This window comes from Mobula birostris, chromosome 3 (assembly GCF_030028105.1).
Source record: "Mobula birostris isolate sMobBir1 chromosome 3, sMobBir1.hap1, whole genome shotgun sequence".
NCBI lineage: Eukaryota > Metazoa > Chordata > Chondrichthyes > Myliobatiformes > Myliobatidae > Mobula > Mobula birostris.
In genome coordinates, this window is record NC_092372.1 from 80,752,422 (window position 1) to 80,779,312 (window position 26,891).

Genomic DNA, 26,891 nt, shown 5'->3' on the forward strand with positions numbered 1-26,891 from the left:
TGTTACTTTGTTATAATTTCATATTATTAAGTTACGAATTAAACAGTTGGTGGCGTTTGTATATTAAGGGTACACATACAGTATTTGTTTAGCGTAGTGCCCCTTAAAAAAAAGTTGATATACTTTTAAAATAAAAGGGAAGGAGTGCACCATATAGCTTACTGTATAATATGGAACTATTTTATGTCATAGTAACACGTTATTGAGCGTGCACTATTAGGCACGTATTGATCTCTATATATGTGTTCAGTTCAGGTTCCGTAAGTAAAAGCCCCTGTTAACTTAGCTCCAGCCTCTAGCATTTTTATTAATGATATTGTTGTGTAAACAGTCACATACACAACATGATCTAAGAACTTCAATACAACAGAAACAAAATCGACAACATTATGGATCAGACTTGAAACAAAAAAAAACTTCAAGGAGCTCTGAATCTCTTAAAATCGAGCAAAAATGTAAAATGTTCTAAACTGGATTATACATACAGTATATTACTGTAAATATTTACAGGTCTAATAATACACAATAGTTACCTGTTATTACTGGTACAGTAACTGAAAGATGCATACAATGTTAGACTTTAAAATTCTATGATACATTAATTTGATTTGATTCTAATTGTCAGTAACTGGATAGCCAGAAATCTAACTGAACCGCTTACTTAGCTTACTTGGCAGTTTGCCTGGCTTTATGTCATACAGCAAGCTCCAAAAATAAGAGATAAATGTATTATGTAGAATAAGTGGAGAATGCTGTTTGAAGCATAAAAAACAAAAGCAATTAGTTTTCAATGAGTGATGCATGTGGCTGAAAGGCTATGTATAAGCAACCAGAGATAAAAAGTAAAGGTTAAGAATACGCATAGAATTCAAGCAAAATGACTTAATGCAAATGCAGCATTTATACATAGATATTATGGAATACAATGCTAGACAAGGCTTTATAGCAAACAATGTCAATAAATTCAAGAAAATAACCAAAGTGTCTATGGAGTAAAAGGGTTTCATAAACAAGATCTGGTGCTTGACATTTTGCACTGCCAAATATTCCTCCTTTTTATCCCAGATGATTAACAAACTCAGGAAAATAGAATCTAATATTTTGCCTCCAGTAAAGCTGAATTTTTTGCTTTAAGTTTTACAGACATTCCAGCAACAAATCTTGGGGAAAAAGGGACTCTGAAATCCTCGTTAGTTTTACTGGTTAAAAAATAGGATGAAACTAATTAAGGTAATTAAATTGAAATGCAGCTGGAAGTAAATAATTTAATCCAAATTCTGAACAGAGCACCAGAAAGGTCTGCTGTATGTATAGCAAAATGTACGCGGATGGATGTACTGCAGAAGGATGCATTTAAACTCTGAAAACATTTAAGGATTTCAAGAAATTCACGTCAGGTGCTATATCTTATTGAGAAAGTTAGAAAGCACTTGTGTCAGCTGCAGAACTCTGAAGTACATTTTTCACTTATAGACCTACACATCATTAATTTTAGCTTGGAACCAGACTTATTGTTCTGAGGAAATTTGTTTAGAATTACAAAGGACGGAGATGGAGAAATTTAAATTCAAATGTCAGCATTTGATGAAATTGTTTTGAAAGAAGACAGGTTAGGTGTGTGCAAAAGCACAGCTGGATTGTTGCATTAAAAGAGAATCTTCCTCCTAGCGCTTATCCCTGCAAGCAGCAGAAATGCAACTCCTGTCCATTGTCTTCCTCCTTCACCTCCTTTCAGGGCCTCAAACAGTCCTTCCAGGTGAGGCAACACTTCACTTGCAAATCTTTTGGGGTTGTCCACAGTATCCACTGCTCCCATTGTAGACTCCTCTACACTGGAAAGATCCAATGTAGATTGGGGTACCGCTTTGTCGAGCACTTCAGCTCAATCTGCAAAAAGTGGAATTTCCCAGTGGCCAACAGTTTCAATTCCTAACCTTATTTCCATTCCAACATGTCAGTCCATGGCCTCCTCTTCTGCCACGATGAGACCACTCTCAGGTTGAAAGAGCAACAGCTCATATTCCATCTAGGTAGTCTCCAACCTGGTGGCATGAGCATCGATTTCTCCAACTTCCAATGATATTTCCCCCTCCCCCTCTCCTCTTCTTCATTTGCCCATTCTGTCCTTTTACTTCTTCTCCTCAGCTACCTATCACCTCGCCCTGGTTCTTCTCCTCCTTCCCTTTCTCCCATGATCGACTCTCCGCTCTTATCAGATTCCTTCTTCTCCAGCTCTTTGTCTTTTCTACTTATCACTTCCCAGCTTCTTACTTCATCCCCTTCCCTACCCTCCTGGCTTCACCCATTACCTTCTAGCTTGTCTTCCTTCCCCTTGCCCACTTTCTTATTCCAGCATCTTTCCCCTTTCTTTCCAATCCTGATAAGGGATCTCGACCTGAAACATTGACTGTTAATTTTCATGGATGTTGCCAGGCCTGCTAGTTCCTCCAGCATTTGCTGTGTGTTGTTCTGGATTTCCAGCAACTGCAGGGTCTCTTGTGCTAATAGTTGCTGAACCACTTTACGTTACTTACTTTGTACTTTATTGTCGCCAAACAATTGATACTAGAACGTACAATCACCACAGCAATATTTGATTCTGCGCTTCCCGCTCCCTGGATTACATTAAATATTAAAAATTTAAATTATAAATCATAAATAGAAAATAGAAAAATGGAAAGTAAGGTAGTGCAAACAAACTGAGAGGAAGGTCCAGATATTTGGAGGGTACGGTCCAGATCCAGGTCAGGATCCGTTCAGCAGTCTTATCACAGTTGGAAAGAAGCTGTTCCCAAATCTGGCCGTACGAGTCTTCAAGCTCCTGAGCCTTCTCCCAGAGGGAAGAGGGACGAAAAGTGTGTTGGCTGGGTGGGTCGTGTCTTTGATTATCCTGGCAGCACTGCTCCGACAGCGTGTGGTGTGAAGTGAGTCCAAGGACGGAAAATTGGTTTGTGTGATGTGCTGCGCCATGTTCACGATCTTCTGCAGCTTCTTTCAGTCTTGGACAGGACAACTTCCATACCAGGTTGTGCATGCACCCTAGAAGAATGCTTTCTATGATGCATCTATAAAAATTAGTGAGGGTTTTAGGGGACAGGCCAAATTTCTTTAGTTTTCTCAAGAAGTAAAGGCGCTGGTGGGCCTTCTTGGCAATGATCTCTGCTTGGTTCGACCAAGTCAGGTCATTTGTGATATTGACCCCGAGGAACTTAAAGCTTTTGACCTGTTCCACTTGCGCACCACCGATGTAAATTGGGTCGTTCGGTCTGCTACTCCTTCTCAAGTCAACAACCAATTCCTTCGTTTTGTTGACGTTGAGGGATAGGTTATTGTCTTCGCACCATACCACCAGGTTCTTAATCTCCTCTCTGTTCTCAAACTCATCATTACCCGAGATACGGGCTACAATTGTTGTGTCATCAGCAAACTTATATTTTGAGTTTGATGGAAACTTGGCTACACAATCATGGGTGTACAGTGAGTACAGCAGGGGGCTGAGTACACAGCCTTGTGGGGCACCGGTGCTCACAGTGATTGTAGAGGAGAGCTCGTCCCCTATTTTTACAGCCTGGGTCCTGTCTGTGAGGAAGTTGAAGATCCAGCTGCAGATCTGAGTGCTAAGGCCCAGGTTCCGGAGCTTAGGAATCAGTTTATTTGGAATGATGGTATTAAAGGCAGAGCTTGGTATACTTCCCAAGGAAGGCTGCTTTATCCCTGTAGGCAAAATGCCCAAGAGGCTAAATTATATATGTAAGAAACCACATCATCTAGAACAAGAACCAAATCTTCAAATGTTCCTTATTTTAAAAGAAAATGAGAGAAACAACTAAACTCAAAATTTAATTTGACTTTCCTGCCTTTTGAGAGATTTTCATGGAATAGAAATGCACATTTATTGTCAGATACTATGTCTCATGTGTTACAACTTACCTTTCCTCCAAAGAAGTAGTGATTAAACATATTATAATGGCAGAACTCCTCCTCTGAATAAAATTGGGAATACCTAAAAGTTAAAAAGCAAAGTGGCACTACATATTAATTCTTCCAAGGATTTTTACAAATCACACACATCAACTGTGGAATACAAAATCTGTAAATTTAAAAGAACAGCTGTTGAAAAAAAGTAATTTATATTTTTATAAATTTATAAATGCATCTTTCTGCAATATGACTGTAAAACATGCATCGTGTTATACATAGGCCTTTCTGGTGTTCTGTTCAGAATTTATTTATTTAAATTGAAATTATTTCAATTTAATGTCTTTATTAGTTTTATTCTTTTAACCAGTAAAACTAATGTGGATATGTGGCAATAATATGGACCTATATATTTATAAATATTATAATTTATATTTTTTATAAAATTCAATCATAAGACATAAGAGCAGAATTTGTATATATTTTATAGAATTTATAAACTTTATTGGGATGATGACTAGAGGAATCTTGTACATTTTTTCATACCAATAAAGTGATCTTCGACTTTCTCCCACATTTTGCATTTACTGTCCATCCACAATCTTCCTTCAAAATTTGAAATTATTAGCTGGGAATTATATATTAGAACACCGAATGGTGCCACACATTACAGGCCCTTTGGCTCATGATGTTGTGCCAACCTTTTAACCTACTCCAAGACTAATCTAACCCTTCCAATCCTTCCCTTCTACATATCACTCCATTTTCCTTCATCCGTGTGCCTATCTAAGAGTTTTATTAAATGTCCCTAATGTACCTGCCCCTATCACTACCCTTGGCAGTGCAATCCACACACAAAACGCTCTGTCACAAGACCTACCTCTGACACCCCCCCATACTTTTCTTAAAACATCTAAAAATCATGCCCTCCCCTATAAGACACTGCTGCTGTAGGAAGGTGCTGGCTGTCCACTCTATCTAATCCTCTTTTCATCTTATACACCTTCATCAAGTTACCTCTCATCTATTTACACATCTCAGAGCAGAAAGGAGGGAAGTAAAATGGAGGAGGTAAACAATGCCAATTAAATTCTTACATTACACAAGGATGCTTAAAATGTAAATCAGTGAATATTTTAGAATCAATAAAGAGATGCTGATTGGAACATAAACCTGTTAGTTTCTATGATTGACTAAGGTTTCAAAATTAGTTCAAGAAAAATTATACCACAAAAATACCATTCAAAGTTCCTGGATTCTAGAAAGAGACCTATGATTGGATTGTTGCTGCTTTTAAATAATCAGAGCAAAAATAAGGCTATTAATAAACTCTGGTATTTGTATTTTCATGTAAGTGACCGAAAATATCAGTACCTGATTATGCAGGATATGGTTTACATAGTGATTCTCAGAAGTCTGGACCATAGAAAAATGAGAGGTGAACTTATATTGGTATAAAGGGCATCAATAAAGTGAATGTTCACAATCTTTTCCCAGAGTTGGAGGAATCAAAAGCTGGAGAACACAGGTTTAGAATGAGAAGGGAGGGTTTAAAGGGGACCTGAGGGTCATATTTTTCCACAGAGTGGTCACTACATTGACCGATTGCTGGCTATAGCTGTTTATGGACTACAGGAGGAACAGAGACAGGATAACTCCAATTGACATCAGTGGATCTGGGGTTGAGAAGTTTTAAGTTCCTTGGCATACACTTCACCGAGGATCTCACGTGGTCTGTACATACCAGCTGTGTGGTGAAAAAAGCACAACAGCGTCTCTTTCATCTCAGACTGTTGAAGAAGTTTGGCATGAGTCCCCAGATCCTAAGGATTTTCTACAGGGGCACCATGGAGAGCTTCCTGACTGGCTGCTCTCAACTGTAGCTGGTATGGGAACTGTACTTCCCTCAATCGCAGGGTTGCCTGGTATGGGAACTGTACTTCCCTCAATTGCAGAGCTGCCTGGTACGGGAACTGCACTTCCCTCAATCGCAGAGCTGCCTGGTACGGGAACTGCACTTCCCTCAATCGCAGAGCTGCCTGGTACGGGAACTGTACTTCCCTCAACCGCAGAGCTGCCTGGTATGAGAACTGTACTCCCCTCAATCGCAGAGCTGCCTGGTATGGGAACAGTACTTCCCTCAATCACAGGACTCTGCAGAGATGGTGCAGACAGCCCAGTGCATCTGTAGATGTGAACTTACCACTGTTCAGGACATTTACAAAGACAGGTGCATAAAAAGAGCCCAAAGGATCACTGGGGACTTAAGTCCCCAACAACAAACCGTTCCAGTTGCTACCATCCAGGAAATGGTACTGCAGCATAAAAGCCAGGACCAACAGGCTCCGGGACAGCTTCTTCCACCAGGCCATCAGACTGATTAATTCACGCTGATACAGTTGTATTGCTATGCTATATTGACTGTCCTGTTGTACATATTATTTATTACAAATTACTATAAATTGCACATTTAGACAGGAGCATAACAAAGATTTTTACTCCTCATGCATGTGAAGGATATAAGAAATAAAGTCAATTGAATGCAATATTCTAAAGGAAGTGATAGAGGCAAGCATAAATACGATGTTTCGAAGTTACTTGGACAGGTACATAGATACAAAAGGCTTAGTGGCAAATAGGACTGGCTCAGGTTGGCATGGATGAGTTGGGCTGTATAACTCTGAAACATACAAATAGGGATTGCATGCTAGAATATTTTAAATATCAGGCTATTGTGTTACAGCTCTCTACCAATCACTGCAAACGTCTAATTTGGATCAGTCCAATTCTATCATGGGGTATCTCTCTTTGTGTCCTTTTTAAAAAATAAACAACACATCGCCAAACTAAGCTACCCAAAGTGACTGCTGATCAACTTTATCTTGTGAACTATTAATGATAAGTAAGAAACAAACACAAAAGAGAGATGACATTAAAATCAAATCTTTCTTTTACTTCCTAAATCTGTCACACCTCTTGTTCAAAACAAATTCACAGCAGCTGTAGGTGTTTACTTTTCCTGAAATACTGCAGGATATTATTTTCAGTCCTGCATTTAATCTGATACTACTATAAGAAAATAGAGCTTTTTTTTCAAATCCTACAGAATAAATTGAAAACTGTACATCTCCAAACTACTTACAACTACTGAAGCACCAAGATTCAGTTGGCAAAACTGAGGCAAGTTCACATTTTCAGCAGTATCGCAGACATGAGTGCAGAGGAACTATTACCACAGGTAATTATTTGATTAAAATGCATTATTTTTTGTCAGAATCACATGGAAGTGATGTGATGGAAACTGATGAAACTTAGTTAACATTGTTTGAAAGAAATTTAAAAGAGAGAGAACAGTCACTTTAAAATTATGCAAGAACTATTATGCTCTCGAGCTTGTACATCAAGTAAGCAGTTTTCACTTTGTGACTAGAGCAGCTCATTATTTTAAGAAAATGGTAGAAACACTATCTTTATAAAAGTAAATATTTATTTTCCTTAATTGTTTGCATAAATTTGAAGGGAGGAATATTTGCTTTAACTGTTGGCAAGCAAAACAAGAATGGTATGAAACTAATCACACAATGTATTTGCCAGTGTTCAGCTGTAAGTATTCAAAATACGGAGTTGTAAAGAAAAATATGTGGTAGGATACACTGACAAATTCCCTTTCTTAGTTGGAATAAATATCAACATGCTCCACATTAAATAAATATAATTTAATGCAGCACAGCAATGGAATTGATACACAATTATATTTTCTGGTGGCCCACCCAAGTAAGTGTTATCTCCCAAGGAGTCTGGAAGCAGACTGCTTAACCAGATAAACTCAGACAGTCAAAGTTCACAAGTTGTACAACAGTGTAAAGTTATCGAAGTTTATCCCTTCATTAAGTATCAATAAATTCAGTTTTTAGTCTCAGTTTACATTCACACCTCAAAAGAAAGCCAGATCCTCAGCTCTTCAGACTCAGCAGGGCACGCCCAGTGGAGCAAACAATCACAAGGAAAACTGAGGGTGATATACCCTAAGTGTTTTCAACAAATAACATTGTTGATTTGAATTATATCGTGCATCCACAGAATAAAATGTAATGACTTTAAATTATCCTTCTTTTAACATGGTTAAATTGCATCTGATCGCAATGTGACTTCACATCACCCAAACACCACCATTCATGATATGGATTTCTTGTGTACAACAAAGGTGAAAAACCAGTACGTGTAATGTAGTGCAACTCTTCTAATAGCATGTTGAGACGCAGAAAGGTCATAACCAGAATAATTCTCTCAAAAATACTTGCTGATTGATTTAGTCATGCAACACTAGTATACATTAAACTGAATGAACTCTCCACATGGCACTTAAAGCTATGCAGAAAGTAGATATGCTCTCTCATCATTATGATCTCTCTATCAAAAAATTTTAACTGACTTTTATTTTGTTCTTAAGACTTTGGTGTGAATATACAGAATTTTATTGTCTATTCCTCATTGCCTGAAAAAGTCTTAATTATCTTAAGCATGTGCACTGAAGTTGTTCTTTTAATGATTTAGGTATGTGCTGACAGGATTTTGATCTGACTTTGTTGAAGCATCAGTAAGAATGCTCTGAGATTTGCAGCAGGCAGCCTTCCAATACCCCTGCTATGTATGCTTGCAGGGGAGAGGTATGAGAACAAGAAATGAAGAAATATTTTTTTTAAAAACTACAGATTTGCTTTATGTCTCACACATATATTAAAACATCGAAACATACAGTGAAATGCATTATTTGCATCAATGATTAACACAGTCAAAGATACACTGCAGGTAGTCCACAAGCATAGCCATGCTTCCAGCACCAACAATTTACTAATCTTAACCCACACAAATTTTTGGAATTTGGGAGTAAACCAGAGCATCTGGTGGAAACCCACATGGTCACAGGAAGAATATACACAATCCAGACAGATAGTGGCGGGAACTGAATCACGATCGGCAAAGGATGGTGCTGTAAAGCGTTACGGTAATGACTGCGCCTTTATCCCGCCCTCAAGGCTTGCTGTAATGCATCCAGCAGATGATGCATGATGCACTGGTGGAGGAGAGATGTTTCAGCTTGTGAATAAAGTGCCATATAAAAAGGATGGTTTCCCGGGATAGTTTTTAGCTTGAGTGTTGCTGTATTTGCACTTATCAATGGATATGAAGAATATTTCATCACAGTATTGACATGCCTTGGAAGTGACATTGGCTTTGGAGAGACAAAAAGTGAGTCAATTGTTTTGGAAAGCTTTTCTTGTGTGATATTATTTATCCAATAAATGGTCCAGAGTTGATGTGAAACCATCCAAGTATAAACACTTTTTCCAAGCCAATATAATGATAAGTTCAAATATAGTAACAGAAAAGTACAGTGCTGCAAATGTTTAAAATCTGAAATAAAACAGCAAGTTCACAACCTGGTATGGAAGTTGTCCTGTCCAAGACCGGAAGAAGCTGCAGAAGATCGTGAACACGGCGCAGCACATCACACAAACCAATCTTCTGTCCTTGGACTCACTTTACACCGCACGCTGTCGAAGCAGTGCTGCCAGGATAATCAAGGACACGACCCACCCAGCCAACACACTTTTCGTCTCTCTTCCCTCCGGGAGAAGGCTCAGGAGCTTGAAGACTCGTACGGCCAGATGTGGGAACAGCTTCTTTCCAACTGTGATAAGACTGCTGAACGGATCCTGACCCGGATCTGGGCCGTACCCTCCAAATATCCAGACCTGCCTCTCGGTTTTTTTGCACTACCTTACTTTCCATTTTTCTATTTTCTATTTATGATTTATAATTTAAATTTTTAATATTTACTATCAATTTGTAATCCAGGGAGCGGGAAGCACAGAATCAAATATCGCTATGATGATTATATGTTCTAGTATCAATTGTTTGGTGACAATAAAGTATAAAGTATGGAAGTATGCAAATGGTGAAGGAAACATTTGTGGAGACAAAAGCACATTGAACATTTCGGGTATTGACCTTTCATTAGAACATTAGCTGTGTTTCAATCTCCACAAATGCTGCAGGATCTAGTATTATTTTTAGTTTGGGTTGATCAAAAACCAATTTCTTTCCATATATTTTTCAGGTGCCTCCAAAGCAGTGCCTTCTGGATCTTTATACTAAAAGAGATAAAGTGGAGGCACATCTTCAGTCTCTGAAGTCCAGAAACACTGTTCTTACAGTAAGTGCAACAATATAATGCAGAGATAAGAATCCACCAATGAATAACCAACCCACAGTTGTAACTCAGCACCACTGAGGGGAAAAATGAGGCTAAACTTTATAGCTGGTCATAATAATACCAAAAGAATTTGCAATAATAATATATCTAGGAATCAAAAATTTGTTATACAATGATCGCAGGAGAATTGTATGAGATGGAAAGGAAATGTTGATTGGCAATGATCAAGCTGAACTGATGAAAAGTATTACTAACTGCCTCTGGAATTGCTAAATAATAAAAACCATTGCCGTGATTCAAACTTTGTGCGTCTAACAGGAATTACCATCGTAGCAGAGTGGTTAGTGCGACACTATTACAGCTTGGTGCAATGGAGTTTGGAGTTTAAAGTTCAGTTCCAGCACCCTCTAATAGGAGTTTGTACATCCTCCCTGTGAATGCATGAGTTTACTCTGGGCTCTCTGATTTCCTCATACATTCCAAAAATGTACCGTTTAGTGGGTTAATGGTCATTGTAAATTGTCCTGTGATTAGGCTAAGGTTAAATAGGTGGGTTGTGGAGCTGAAAGAGCTTGTTCCATGCTATATCTCTAAATAAAATAAATTTCAAGCCTTATTACCTACGTGCAGTGCAGCAGACAAGGCCAAAGACCTACCTGTGAAACATAAAGTGAAGGATAATCCAAAGAGCTTTTACAAGTATATTAAGAGTAAAAGGACTGTAAGGGATAAAATTGGTCCTCTTGAAGATCGGAGTGGTTGGCTTTGTGCAGAACCAAAGGAAATGGGGTAGATCTTAAATAGGTTTTTTGCGTCTGTATTTACTAAGGAAGCTGGCATGAAATCTATGGAATTGAGGGAATCAAGTAGTGAGACCATGGAAACTGTACAGATTGAAAAGGAGGAGGTGCTTGCTGTCTTGAGGAAAATTAAAGTGGATAAATCCCCGGGACCTGACAGAGTGTTCCCTCGGACCTTGAAGGAGACTAGTGTTGAAATTGCGGGGGCCCTGGCAGAAATATTTAAAATGTCGCTGTCTATGGTGAAGTGCTGGAGGATTGGAGAGTGGCTCATGTTGTTCCGTTGTTTAAAAAAAGATCGAAAAGTAATCCGGGAAATTATAGGCCGGTGAGTTTAACGTCAGTAGTAGGTAAGTTATTGGAGGGAGTAGTAAGAGACAGAATCTACAAGCATTTGGATAGACAGGGGCTTATTAGGGAGAGTCAACATGGCTTTGTGCGTGGTAGGTCATGTTTGACCAATCTGTTGGGAGTTTTTCGAGGAGGTTACCAGGAAAGTGGATGAAGGGAAGGCAGTGGATATTGTCTACATGGACTTCAGTAAGGCCTTTGACAAGGTCCCGCATGGGAGGTTAGTTAGGAAAATTCAGTCGCTAGGTATACATGGAGAGGTGGTAAATTGGATTAGACATTGGCTCAATGGAAGAAGCCAGAGAGTGGTGGTAGAGAATTGCTTCTCTGAGTGGAGGCCTGTGACTAGTGGTGTGCCACAGGGATCAGTGCTGGGTCCATTGTTATTTCTCATCTATATCAATGAGCAATGAGGAAGGGTTAATTAGCAATCTTGTCGTGAGAGGCCCTTTGGGTAAGAGTGACCATAATATGGTGGAATTCTTCATTAAGATGGAGAGTGACATAGTTAATTCAGAAACAAAGGTTCTGAACTTAAAGAGGGGTAACTTTGAAGGTATGAGACGTGAATTAGCTAAGATAGACTGGCAAATGACACTTAAAGGATTGACAGTGGATATGCAATGGCAAGCATTTAAAGGTTGCATGGATGAACTACAACAATTGTTCATCCCAGTTTGGCAAAAGAATAAATCAAGAAAGGTAGTGCACCCGTGGCTGACAAGAGAAATTAGGGATAGTATCAATTCCAAAGAAGCAGCATACAAATTAGCCAGAGAAAGTGGCTCACCTGAGGACTGGGAGAAATTCAGAGTTCAGCAGAGGAGGACAAAGGGCTTAATTAGGAAGGGGAAAAAAGATTATGGGGGAAAAAAGATTATGAGAGAAAACTGGCAGGCAACATAAAAACGGACTGTAAAAGCTTTTATAGGTATGTAAAAAGGAAAAGACTGGTAAAGACAAATGTAGGTCCCCTACAGACAGACACAGGTGAATTGATTATGGGGATCAAGGACATGGCAGACCAATTGAATAATTACTTTGGTTCTGTCTTCACTAAGGAGGACATAAATAATCTTCCAGAAATAGTAGGGGACAGAGGGTCCAGTGAGATGGAGGAACTGAGTGAAATACTTGTTAGTAGGGAAGTGGTGTTAGGTAAATTGAAGGGATTGAAGGCAGATAAATCCCCAGGGCCAGATGGTCTGCATCCTAGAGTGCTTAAGGAAGTAGCCCAAGAAATAGTGGATGCATTAGTGATAATTTTTCAAAACTCGTTAGATTCTGGACTAGTTCCTGAGGATTGGAGGGTGGCTAATGTAACCCCACTTTTTAAAAAAGGAGGGAGAGAGAAACCAGGGAATTATAGACCGGTTAGCGTAACGTCGGTGGTGGGGAAACTGCTGGAGTCAGTTATCAAAGATGTGATAACAGCACATTTGGAAAGCGGTGAAATCATCGGACAAAGTCAGCGTGGATTTGTGAAGGGAAAATCATGTCTGATGAATCTCATTGAATTTTTTGAGGATGTAACTAGTAGAGTGGATAGGGAAGAACCAGTGGATGTGGTATATTTGGATTTTCAAAAGGCTTTTGACAAGGTCCCACACAGGAGATTAGTGTGCAAACTTAAAGCACACGGTATTGGGGGTAAGGTATTGGTGTGGGTGGAGAGTTGGTTAGCAGACAGGAAGCAAAGAGTGGGAATAAACGGGACCTTTTCAGAATGGCAGGCGGTGACTAGTGGGGTACCACAAGGCTCAGTGCTGGGACCCCAGTTGTTTACAATATATATTAATGACTTGGATGAGGGAATTAAATGCAGCATCTCCAAGTTTGCGGATGACACGAAGCTGGGTGGCAGTGTTAGCTGTGAGGAGGATGCTAAGAGGATGCAGAGTGACTTGGATAGGTTGGGTGAGTGGGCAAATTCATGGCAGATGCAATTTAATGTGGATAAATGTGAAGTTATCCACTTTGGTAGCAAAAATAGGAAAACAGATTATTATCTGAATAGTGGCCGATTAGGAAAAGGGGAGGTGCAACGAGACCCGGGTGTCATTATACACCAGTCATTGAAAGTGGGCATGCAGGTACAGCAGGCGGTGAAAAAGGCGAATGGTATGCTGGCATTTATAGCGAGAGGATTTGAGTACAGGAGCAGGGAGGTACTACTGCAGTTGTACAAGGCCTTGGTGAGACCACGCCTGGAGTATTGTGTGCAGTTTTGGTCCCCTAATCTGAGGAAAGACATCCTTGCCATAGAGGGAGTACAAAGAAGGTTCACCAGATTGATTCCTGGGATGGCAGGACTTTCATATGAAGAAAGACTGGATGAACTGGGCTTGCACTCGTTGGAATTTAGAAGATTGAGGGGGGATCTGATTGAAACGTATAAAATCCTAAAAGGATTGGACAGGCTAGATGCAGGAAGATTGTTCCCGATGTTGGGGAAGTCCAGAACGAGGGGTCACAGTTTGAGGATAAAGGGGAAGCCTTTTAGGACCGAGATTAGGAAAAACTTCTTCACACAGAGAGTGGTGAATCTGTGGAATTCTCTGCCACAGGAAACAGTTGAGGCCAGTTCATTGGCTATATTTAAGAGGGAGTTAGATATGGCCCTTGTGGCTACGGGGATCAGGGGGTATGGAGGGAAGGCTGGGGCAGGGTTCTGAGTTGGATGATCAGCCATGATCATAATAAATGGCGGTGCAGGCTCAAAGGGCCGAATGGCCTACTCCTGCACCTATTTTCTATGTTTCTATGTTTCTATCTGGATGATAATGTGGTAAATTGGATCAGCAAGTTTGCTGATGATACAAAGATTGGAGGTGTAGTAGACAGTGAGGAAGGTTTTCAGAGCCTGCAGAGGGACTTGGACCAGCTGAAAAAATGGGCTGAAAAATGGCAGATGGAGTTTAATACAGACAAGTGTGAGGTATTGCACGTTGGAAGGATAAACCAACGTAGAACATACAGGGTTAATGGTAAGGCACTGAGGAGTGCAGTGGAACAGAGGGATCTGGGAATACAGATACAAAATTCCCTAAAAGTGTCGTCACAGGTAGATAGGGTCGTAAGGAGAGCTTTTGGTACGTTGGCCTTTATTAATCGAAGTATTGAGTATAAGAGCTGGAATGTTATGATGAGGTTGTATAAGGCATTGGTGAGGCCGAATCTTGAGTATTGTGTTCAGTTTTGATCACCAAATTACAGGAAGGATATAAATAAGGTTGAAAGAGTGCAGAGAAGGTTTACAAGGATGTTGCCGGGACTTGAGAAACTCAGTTACAGAGAAAGGTTGAATAGGTTAGGACTTTATTCCCTGGAGCGTAAAAGAATGAGGGGAGATTTGATAGAGGTATATAAAATTATGATGGGTATAGATAGAGTGAATGCAAGCAGGCTTTTTCCACTGAGGCAAAGGGAGAAAAAAACCAGAGGACATGGGTTAAGGGTGAGGGGGGAAAAGTTTAAAGGGAACATTAGGGGGGGCTTCTTCATACAGAGAGTGGTGGGAGTATGGAATGAACTGCCAGACGAGGTGGTAAATGCGGGTTCTTTTTTAACATTTAAGAATAAATTGGACAGATACATGGATGGGAGGTGTATGGAGGGATATGGTCCGTGTGCAGGTCAGTGGGACTAGGCAGAAAATGGTTCGGCACAGCCAAGAAGGGCCAAAGGGCCTGTTTCTGTGCTGTAGTTTCTGTGGTTCTATGGTTCTATAAGTGGAGCAAAGGTTGACCAAGATAGCCCAAGAGTGGGACAAAGGCCAAGTTTAACAGAGTACTTAAACAGAAAAAAAACAGAAATTAACCCTTTACTTCAATTCATTTGCTTTTTAAGGATGCATCAAAATAATTCTTAAATCTATCGATAATGTCACTTCAATAATATGACTATTCAACAATTCCTCACTATTTTGAGTAAAAGAGTTCACTTTCTCCAATCTTTAAAATTTTAGGTCATTTAATGCTTCAGTCTAGTGAACAGATTACCTGTCTTAGTATTATTTCCTTTATAATTCTTAAAGATACAATTAGTTTATCACAAATACCCTCCATTCAAAAGGGGCGAACCCAGCTATGATTTGTGTTACACTTCAAATAAATGGAATCATCTGTAGTGTTTAACTCCAATCTTCAAGAACAATAGCATCTTTCAGTGATTAAACAACCAGTTTTGCATTCAGTATCCTTGATGATATCTGGCCTATATAGAAGCAGTACAACTTGATTTAACTTGCTTGACAGTTTATGCAGTGAAACAATGTCTCAGAAGAATCAAAAAACAGCTTTAACATTGGCTCTTTCTAATTTCAATGCAGGAAACCAGTTCCTATAAATCCAAATAACACCAATATAAAAACAGCTTTAAATTTGCCAATTTTAACTACTGAATCTACAGTTCAGACATTGTACTACTAATATATCTTTTCTACTGTTAAGATTTATTTGCATTTATCTGAACCAGATTAAACTGAACACATTCAGATCAGTCTGATCCAAAAAACTTGACCTGCATAAACTCTCAGTGATAGCAAAGATGAACCAGACAACAGTGCAACCTGGAGGTCAGACTCTTGTATTGCTCTGACACAACACATACAGTGGCATGCAAAAGTTTGGGCACCCCGGTCAAAATTTCTGTTACTCTGAATAGCTAAGCGAGTAAAAGATTACCTGATTTCCAAACGGCATAAAGTTAAAGATGACACATTTCTTTAATATTTTAAGCAAGATTACTTTTTTTTATTTCCATCTTTTACAGTTTCAAAATAACGAAAAAGGAAAAGGGCCCGCAGCAAAAGTTTGGGCACCTTGCACAGTCAGCACTTAGTAACACCCCCTTTGGCAAGTATCACAGCTTGTAAATGCTTTCTCTAGCCAGCTAAGAGTCTTTCAATTCTTGTTTGGGGGATTTTTGCACAGTCTCCCTTGCAAAAGGCTTCTAGTTCTGTGAGATTCTTGGGCCATCTTGCATGCATTGCTCTTTTGAGGTCTATCCACAGATTTTCGATGAGGGCCATGGCAAAATCTTCAGCTTGCGCCTCTTGGATCCATTGTGGATTTTGAGGTGTGTTTAGGATCATTATCCTGTTGTAGGAGCCACCCTCTTTTCATCTTCACCTTTTTTTTTACAGACGGTCTGATGTTTGCTTCCAGAATTTGTTGGTATTTAATTGAATTCATTCTTCCCTCTACCAACGAAATGTTCCCCATGCCACTGGCTGCAACACAAGCCCAAAGCATGATCGATCCACCCCTGTGCTTAACAGTTGGAGAGGTGTTCTTTTCATGAAATTCCGCGCCCTTTTTTCTCCAAACATACCTTTGCTCATTGCCGCAAAAAAGTTCTACTTTAACTTCATCAGTCCACAGGACTTGTTTCCAAAATGCATCAGGCTTGTTTAGATATTCCTTCGCAAACTTCTGACGCTGAATTTTATGGTGAGGATGCAGGAAAGGTTTTCTTCTGATGACTCTTCCATGAAGGCCATATTTGTGCAGGTATCGCTGCACAGTAGAACAGTGCACCACCACTCCAGAGTCTGCTAAATCTTCCTGAAGGTCTTTTGCAGTCAAATGGGGGTTTTGATTTGCTTTTCTAGCAATCCTGCGAGCAGTTCTCTCGGAAAGTTTTCTTGGTCTTCCAGACCTCAGTTTGACCTCCACCGTTCATGTTAACTGCCATTTCTTAATTACATTACGAACTGAGGAAACGGCTACCTGAAAACGCTTTGCTATCTTCTTATTGCCTTCTCCTGCTTTGTGGGCATCATTTATTTTAATTTTCAGGGTGCTAGGCAGCTGCTTAGAGGAGCCCATGGCTGCTAATTGTTGGGACACGGTTTGAGGGGTCAGGGTATTTACAAAGCTTTGAAATTTGCATCACCTGGCCTTTCCTAACGATGACGCTGAACAAGCCATAGCCCTAACAAGATAATTAAGGTCAGAGACCTTAGTAAAAGTTATCTGAGAGCTCAAATCCCTTGGGGTGCCTAAACCTTTGCATGGTACTCTTTTCCCTTTTTTTTCCACTCTAAAATTGTACAAAACAAAAATAATACACTAATCTTGCTTAAAATGTTGAAAAGAATGTTTCATCTTTAACATTATGACTTTTGGAGATCAGTTCATCTTCTACTCACTTGAATATTCACAGTAACAGAAATTTTGACCGGGGTGCCCAAACTTTTGCATGCCACTGTAGCATAGTTTGAGTCCACTGACAATTTAGATGTATAAATTATCTTGATATGATATACTGTAGGACCGTACCAACGGTTTGTCAGAATTATTTTACATGTTTAAGAAAGTGAATGCTGTTATCTGTGCTGCTTAAGCATGCAAAAGTTAACCGCCAAGACAGCAACTCTGTCAATGTACATAAAGCTCTTTTCTAGGCAGCAGAAATCAAAAAATATAATAGTGCACTGCCCAGTTGAAACTAAGGCTGTAGCTACCCATCTCAGATTCTCAGCTGCAGGAAAAGTCTTCTGAATCTGGCTGTGCTGTGTGATTCAGTGTCTTCTTTCTAATTTGGACTTTCTAACTCACATCCTTATCGTTGGCCAGAACTCAGCAGAACACATCAAACAGCAGATTTCGGATCAGTATGAAGCAATAAGGAAAGTCCTGAAAAATGATGAAAGAGCAACTCTGGAACTCATTGATAATGAAAAGAGGGTTGCATTGGGGAAAATCCAAAAGATCATCAAGGAATGGACCAACAACTTGGATGAAATAAATAAATCCATCAAAATGACACAAAAGATTATTGATCAAGAAGGCGGCAACTTGCAGTCAAGTGAAACTGAAGGACAAAACCAAGCACAATCAATAATTCTACAAGAAAGCCAAAGCAATCGATGCCAAGCTACAGTAAGTCCCTTTCTTGATGTTTCTCAGATGCTTCCTCTAATTTAATTTGCTACCAATTCAGTGTTACTAAATATCTAGGCAATATTAAAATACCATATGGTTAAAATGCTTTGCTTTTAAATTTAAGACACCATCCAGAACATCATCAATCTTGATTCAAGAAGAATCAACATAGTTTAGCATTTTTCTGACAACCTAGCTTAAATTTAAAGACTATAACTAGCAGCACAAGATAAAATTTCAATACAGAGTCTGTGGAGTATTATTACAAAAATTGAACACATGGAAGACAGTTGAATCCAATATTAGCTGCATCCAACATCATTCAAAGTATCAATTTGGCAGTTCTCCTGTGCCAACATCAGATGTTCTAAAATATTGTTCTAAAGTTTCAATTTTGATATACAGAAGTATAGTTAAGCTCTCTTTTTAGATAACCTGGTATATACTGTATGTTTCACTGAAGCTCAGCAAAGATACCAGCCCACTGATTCAGAATCATTGACTCCCCTAAATGCTTAGAGATTAAGTCGCCTTAGGCATGCATCACACACCATTAGAGTTTCAAAACTTCACAAATTTCAAAAAAATTTCAGGATGGAAGAATGATCATATTGACAATGATGAATTTACCAGGCACTTTAAATCCAAACTAATTAGATCTTTGGACCACTCTTCCAATCTGATGCAGTACTCCCTTACAAATGCTCCCCTTTGTCATGAGCAAAAGACAAACAATAAACAATAGCTACACCTTGCAGCGATCCTCTCAGCCCAGAGGAAAGGCTGTGGTCTCCGTAAATCGATCAGTCATTTCCCAAAAAGTCTGTCTGCAATGAATCACGGTCATCCTGAGAATGTGAACACAGGAGGAAACCAATTCTGTTATCAAGGCCAAGTTACACCTTCTTCCAATTAGCCAGCAATGTTTATCATTCTCAATTTGCCCATTTAAATGTATCCATAAGAAACACTAATCCAAGAACACTCAGTGTTTGGTGAGATTCATTGTTGTCCACACTTGTGTTTCAGATTCAGAATAATACAAATATCTTCCTTAATCTCTCAACAGTTTACTGTAAAGGTAGCGCAACTTTTCACAATGGGACAAACTAAGGGGAGTACTTTAGGAGATCTTGACAATCAGTTAAGGAAATAGATTGCACATTACAAGAACAATCGTCTCACTACCCAAAGCGCAAACACTTTTCTGCTCTATTAGAGGAAGTGCTTTTCCTTCAGTTAACCCATGCTCCAGCATCTTCCCTCTCTCAAACAAAACTGAATACACTATTGATGGGATGTCTTAATTCTGGAATTCAGCTTCACTGAAGTCAGTAGAATGAATTTAAGAGCAGAGCATACTCCTTCAGGGTACACCTACTTATATCAATATGCTATATTGATTAATGACTAGCCATTGATGTTATAAAAACATGATGCATCATTTCCACTAACATTTTATTTTCTTTCCAGAATGTCAAGCTGACAGAATACAGGTAAGAAGCCACCTTTTTAAATGTAACTGACAAAATTATGTTTTAATTAATTTCTATTTTCAGTAATAAAATAAGCAAATAGAAGCAATAAAAATAAAAACATCACTGGTTTCATCTGCAACCAACGCTTTAGTCAAGCTTAAGGTATGATTGCAAGTCACATCCTTAACATCCCCATTGTTCCTACTTAATCATCTCCAATCCCCTTTCATCCTCTTCTTCTCTGTCTCTCTTTTCTTTCATTAGCCACCTGTCTATTATTGCCTCTCCTACTCTTCCCACAAGATCTGGGACCATGTAACCTCCACACATTAACTCTGCTTGATTCCTAACAATGAGCCTGGTCCTGAATACCACAGGAGTCCCAAGGGAGATAACTGGTGTAGTTCGTTCAGAGCTGGCTCAAGCATAAAGAAGCAAAGGACTATTCTGGCAGTCATTCTTTCAACATGTGATCCCATGTACTTCGGTAAACTGTACCACTGACATAAAAGTGATAAGATCAGGTAGAAAACTACCTAATCCTCCATGATCTAACTGCTTGGTGCAGTAAATTCAACCTGTCATCTGGCAAACCTGTACTTCTTATGTTCAACTATGTGATGAAAGATATACCTGTGAAAGGATGAACAATATTTCCAAAACAGGGACATTTTAATCTTAAACAACTAGAAACATACAAATCAAAGTTCACAATGTACATTGTGTTGAAATACACAGATCTTCTTGGGGACAGCTCATTACAGAATTATGTGGGAGATGGGTGAGAGAGTTGCCTATTTGTAACTAATAAAATTTAAAGCAACGTGAACACTTTGAAGACATAAAAATTCCAACAAGCATTTGAACTCACTGCGGCCTTTGCCAAAATTTAAAGGTGAAAGGTCTGAAGAGTGCAATTAACAGAATGGGTATGAGAACAATTTTGCTTGAGGCACAACAAAACTCACCCATATGCTTCAACAGCAAATAAAACATGAAAATTGAGTTGAAGGACATTTTAAGCTCTTAAACGAGCAGGCAAGAGGATAATATCAATTTTAAATAAGGAAACAGTCCTTAAAGAGTAGAAACACATTGCAATGTCAATGTGTCTGGAACATGAAGGTGAAGTCAGCAGTTTAACGTGAATGTCATTGAGAGAACAGGAGTAAGATGTCATGGAAAGACATGATGATGCATGGTGTACATGAACAGGAGACAGAGACAGGGAGGGGGGATTCACACACTCAGCTGTCAAGCAGCATCAACAAGGGGAATTAACAGTCTATGTTTCCGGCTGAGACCTTCGTCAGGACTGGAAAAGGGGAAGAAGCCAGAATAATTCTATGATTTTAGTAAGGCATTTGACAAGGTTCTCTATGATAGGCTCATACAGAAAAATCATGAAGCATAGGATCCATGGAAACTTGGCTGCACTGATTCGAACTGGCTTGCCCACAGAAGGCAGAGTGTAGTAGATGGAGTGTGTACCACCTAGAAGTTGATGACCAGTGGTATCCCGCAGGGGTCTGTTCTAGGATCCCTGCTATTTGTGATTTTCACAATTGACTCGGATGAGGAAGTGTTGGGGTAGGTTAGTAATTTTGCAGATGACACAAACGTTAGAGGTGCTGTGAATTGTGTAAAAGGTTGCCAAAGGTTCCAGCGGGACATTGACAGGATGCAGAGCTGGGCTGAGAAGTTGCAGAAGGAGCTCAATCTGGAAAAGTGTGAAATAATACATTTTTAAGATCCAACTTGAAGGCAGAGAACAAATTTAATGGTTGGATTCTTAGCAGGATCTTTGGGTCCAAGCTCACAGATCCCTCAAAATTACAATGCAAGTCAATAGGGTTGTTAAGGAAGGCATAGGGTGGGTTGGACTTCATTATTCAGGGGACTGAGTTCAAGAGCCACAAAGTAATACTGCAACGCTACAAAATTTTCGTTAGTCAGTGTTCAATTCTGCTCACCTCATAGAAATCAACACCAATGGATATCCATTTAAGGTGAGTAGATGAAAGTTTCGCAGAGATGTCACAGGTAGATTTTTTTTTTTAAAAACAGTGTTGGCTACCTGGAATGCTCTGCCAGGATTGGCAGTACTGACTGACAGAATAGGGATATTTAAATGACTCTGAGGTAGACACATGGATATAAGAAAAAAGGAGATTGTATAGGAGGGAGGGAAGGATTAGATTGATAATACAGTAGGTTTATATTGGCTTGCACAACACTGTGGAACAAACTGTGCTATAGTATGCTCTATGAAATGCATACAATGACAGGGAGAATGTGCAAAAGGTAACCCAAGGTCAGGATCAAACCTGGATCAATGGAGCTCTGAGGGATTAGCACTATTTGACATTAATAGTGACCATGATTCCTTAAGTTTTAAGATAGCTATAGATAAGGATAGGTATGGACCTTTTGTGAGAGCATTAAATTTGAGCGGGGCAAATTATGAGAGCATGAGACAGGAACAAGGAAGAGTTCATTGGAATCAGCTGTTTTTGAGCAAGTCCACATCCGACATGCGGAGGGTGTATAAAGACCAACTGCACAGACTACAGAACAGGTATATTCCAGTCAGAAGGAAGGACAAGGATAACGAGTTAAGAGAACCTTGGATGTTGAGAGAGATAATGAATTTAACCAAGAAGAAAAAGGAAAAGCATGTAAAGCTTAGGAAGCTAGAATCAAACAGAGCCCTTTAGGATTGTAAATAAGCCAGAAAAGAACCAGGTAAGCCAGGAGGGGACATGAAAAGTCCTGGGCCAGTAAGATTAAAAACGATCTCAAGGCATTAGGAGCAAGAGGAAAGCTAGGGAGAGGGTAGGACCACGCAAGGATAAAGGGGGGAACATTTGCTTACATGAAGAGGATGTGGTTGAGGTCCTTAATGAGTACTTTACATCAGTATTTACCAAGGAGAAGGAGATGGAGGATAGGGAGATCAGTGCTGAGCATTTTGATATGCTGGGACATTTCAAGGTAGAGGAGATGGTAGTGTTAGGTCTCTAAAAGAGCATTAAGGTAGTAAGTCCCCAAGGTCTGATGACACATATCCCAGGTTATTAAGAGAGGCAAGAGACGAGATTGCTGGGGCCTTGACCAATATCTTTGTGTACTCTCTAGATATAGGCGAGGTACCAGAGGACTGGTGAGTAGCTAATATTGTTCCATTATTCAAGAAGGGAACCAGGGATAATCCTGGAAACTATAGACGGTGAGTTTCACATCAGTGGTAGGGAAGTTCCTGGAGAGAATTCTTTGGGATACGATTTACGAGCATTTGGAAAACCATCACCTAATTAGGGAGAGCCAGCGTTCTGTCTTACTAACTTGATTGATTTTGACAAGATTACAAGGGTGATTGATGTAGAGCTCTGGATGTTGTCTACATGGATTTTAGTAAGGTATATGACAAAGTCCCTCAAGGGATGTTCATCTAGAAGATTAAGATGCATAGAGATTAATGATGAATTAGATGAATTAGCCATTTGGATTCAGAATTAGCTTGCTCATGGAAGACAGAAACTAACGGTCAAAGGAACATATTCTAGCTGGAGGTTTATGATTAGTGATGTTCCACAGGGACCTGTACTAGAACCTCTGCTGTTTGTGATGTACAGTATATAAATGACCTGGATGAAAGTACAGATGAGTGAGTTATTAAGTTCGTACATGGTATGAAGATTGGTGTTGTCAACAGCGTAGAAGATTGGCAAAGAATACAGTGGATTTAGATCAATTGCAGATATGGGCAGAAAAATGGCATATGGAGTTTAACCTGACCAAATGTGAAGTGTTGCAGCTTGGTAGGTCAAATGTTAAGAGAACAGTACACTGCTTAGGGCAAGACCCTTAACAGTGTTGATGAGCAGAGGGAGCTTTTGGTCCAAGGTCATAGCTCCCTGAAAATGACTACATAGGTTGATTGGGCAATTAAGACATACAACATGCTTTCCTTTATTAGTCGAGACATTGAGTTGAAAAGTCAGGAAGTTATGTTGCAGCTTTATAAAAGTATAGTTAGGCTACATCTGCAGTATTGCATATAGTTCTTGTTGCCCTATTATAAGTGTAACGCTCAGTTATATTGGCTCGTATATGTCTAGGGGAAATCCCACCCAGCACCTGCCTCAACACTTCCCGCGGGGTCGGTTGCTGCACCGCTGCCACCCGAATCAATCCCAAACATCAATCATCAGCCAGCACACCCAGTACGTTTTACCAAGTACACTTTATAGATATTACTAAGTCTATGAAATTAATATAAATTCGATACAGAAAAGGAAGTAATGGAAAAAAAAGAGGCGCCAGACTTATCAAAGTCCAAGTTCTTCGTGCACAACTGTTGGAGCTCAATCAATTCCTGACGACCACCCGGATCCTGTCGACTCACGGCTCGGGACCACCCGAAATGATCGACCGGAGCCTTACCGCACGTCCGCCATCCTCCCTGTCTCTCCTCTGACTCCCCGCCAAAAACCCCGTTCCCACTCATATGAGACAGCATTATCATCCAAAAAAAACGATAATGAACACCCATTGGCTAATAGCACCCTGCTATCTGTATTAACCCAAGCAAATGTCTAGCTAGAGACTTTCTCTGCAATTAACATAACAAAGAAGCATTCCCAAGTATAACATAACAAAGAAGCCATTTTAAACTTACCATACAAAAAAGAAAGACCCCGTACATAAGAACGATTTCAAGGCTTTGGAGAGGGTGCAGAGACGTTTTACCAGGGAGCTGGTTAGCTCAGAGGTCAAGTGCTATAACAAGTGGTTGGAGCAGAGGAGGCTGAGGGGAGATCTGATAGAGGTTTATAGGTTTATGAGAGGCATACTTAGACTAGACAGACAGCATCTTTTACCCCAGGTTTGAAATGTCTAATACCAGAGAGAAAGCACTTAACCTGAGAGGGGGTAATTTCAAAGGAGATGTCAGTGGCAGTTTTTTTTAAATATAACACAGCGTGAGGGTGCCTGGAATGCGCTGTCTGGGGTGCTGGTTGCAGATACATTAGGGACATTTAAGAGACAATTAGATAGGCACATGAAGGGGAGGAAAATGGAAGGATATGGGCAATGTGTAGGCAGAAGAGATTAGCTGAGTTGATCATGATTACAAATTTAACTAATTTAGCACAACTTTGTGGGTCAAGGGCCAGTTCCTCTGCTGTACTGTTCTATGTTCTGTTTACTCTATGCCACTATTTTGAGTGTATTTATAAACAATTATTATTTTAATATAACACCTACTGATTTTTCAATTACAATCTTTATTTCATTTTTATCCAAAGTTATTCAAAGAAAACAGAGAACGAAATCTATGCCATTAAAATAGATGAAGCCAAGTTTCAGAAGCTATCAAAACTCATACGGAACATTTCAACCAACCTCTATTCACAATTGCAAAGGAAGATTTTCTTACTGGGTAAAGTATACAATAAGTTTAAATACTATTGTCATATCTACAGGTGGATGTTAGTTAGCCTATACATTATCAACTTAACCGATCAGGAAAAACAGCTGGAAAGAAGAGAAAATAAATTTTCTAGAAATTACAGTGGCGAACCGTGTCACTTGTACTACAGTCTAATCATTCAGCAGTAGGTACGGGCATAGATATCGGTTATATTTTCAATGCAGTGATAAAGACTGAAGATCATAAATTATATTACTTTAATTACAGTACTGTGCAAAAGTCTAAGGCACATATATAGAGAGGGGTCCTAAGACTTTTGCATAGTACTTTAGTAATTTTATGTATTACACTATACTGGGGAGAAAGGAGGGAGCAGGAAGCACTAGAGAGACGTTCAATGATGACTAAGAAACCAGCTGCTTAGAATCAAACAACCTGGTGTGTCAGGACTGGGTGTATCAGCACCTTTGCCCCCCCCCCACCCCAGCACTCCTCTGCCACCTGTCCCATAACCCCTCCTCCAGTGTTGCACCCTTATCATTCCCAACATCATTTGCTCCCACCAGATTTACAAATTTGCTCTCCACTCCACGTTGACAAATACAGTTCTGTGTAAAAGTCTTCGGCACACTAGCTATTGCACAGTTTTGCACAGTTCTGTATAAAGTTTTATACAACAGTAAATGAGTCAACAAGTACAAACAATAAAGCCGTTATTAAGAGTTGGAGCAAGAGTCTACAGTACTCAAAAGACAAAATTATGTTGCAGCTTTATAAAACTGTAGTTAGTTAGCATCTGGAGTACTGCATATAGCTCTGGTCGCCATAGGAAGGATGTCAAGGCTTTGGTGCGGGTGCAGAGGTGGTTTACCAGGATGCTTCCTGGATTAAAGGCCATGTACTATAACAAGAGGTTGCAAATACTTGGGTTGTTTTCTCTAGAGTGGCAAAGGCTGAGGGGAGATCTGACAGAGGTTTATAAGATTATGAGACATAGATATAGTGATCAGAGCATCTTTTTTCCCAGGTTTGAGATATCTAATACCAGAGGGCATGCACTTAATGTGAGAGGGGGTAATTACAAAGAAGATGTGAGTGGCAGATTTTTTTTTGAAACACAGAGTACCGGGCGCCTGGAATCCACTGTCTGGGGTGGTGGTAGAAGTGACTTTAAAGAGACATTTAGGTGGACATATGAGTGGGAGGAAAATGGAAGGATGTGGACATTGTGCAGGCAGAAGAGATTAGTTTAGTCTCCCTCTCGCTCACTGCTACAGGAGGATGGTGCAAGCAGTCCTGGGTCTTGGGCAAGGTTTGATTGTTTAGGTCTGTGGATTGGACTCATTTTTAGAGTCTCTGCCGTTCATGGTATATCAGCTGCTGGTTACTCCTAATTTTATTGCTATTTTGCGTGATTTTGATCGGGGCAGATTGGTTCTGCAGCCTGCAGTCAACAAATAACAAAGAGCTAAACTGAACTGAACATTCATTTCTATGCTGTTTCAAGGACCCTGGTTTGATGTTTAATATTCTGTGTGTTACTCGCTTATTTATTTTGCCGTTTGCGCGATTTGTTCTTTTATTTTGCACGTTGAGTGTTTGATGCTTTCTTTGAACGGGTACCATGGTGTTTGTTTCTTTTGTGACTGTCTGTGGGAAAACGAAACACAGGGTTGTATACTGCATACATACTTTAATAATAAATGCACTTTGAATCTTTAAGCCATGTTCTGTAATCCAGGCAGCATCCTGGTAAATCTCTGCATCCTCCCTCAAGCTTCCATATCCTTCCTGTAAAGG

The 26,891-nt window shown here is 39.7% G+C and overlaps 1 protein-coding gene across 5 annotated transcripts in view; it reads right to left on the reverse strand.

The window, feature by feature from the left end:
* zcchc4 (zinc finger, CCHC domain containing 4) overlaps positions 1–26,891 on the reverse strand; it is a 102,139-nt gene that overhangs the window by 45,701 nt on the left and 29,547 nt on the right. For all 5 annotated transcript variants that reach the window (XM_072252938.1, XM_072252937.1, XM_072252939.1 and 2 more), the window contains one exon: positions 3,931–4,003. In XM_072252938.1, coding sequence (XP_072109039.1) covers positions 3,931–4,003 — 73 coding nt within the window. The remainder of the gene's footprint in view (positions 1–3,930; positions 4,004–26,891) is intronic.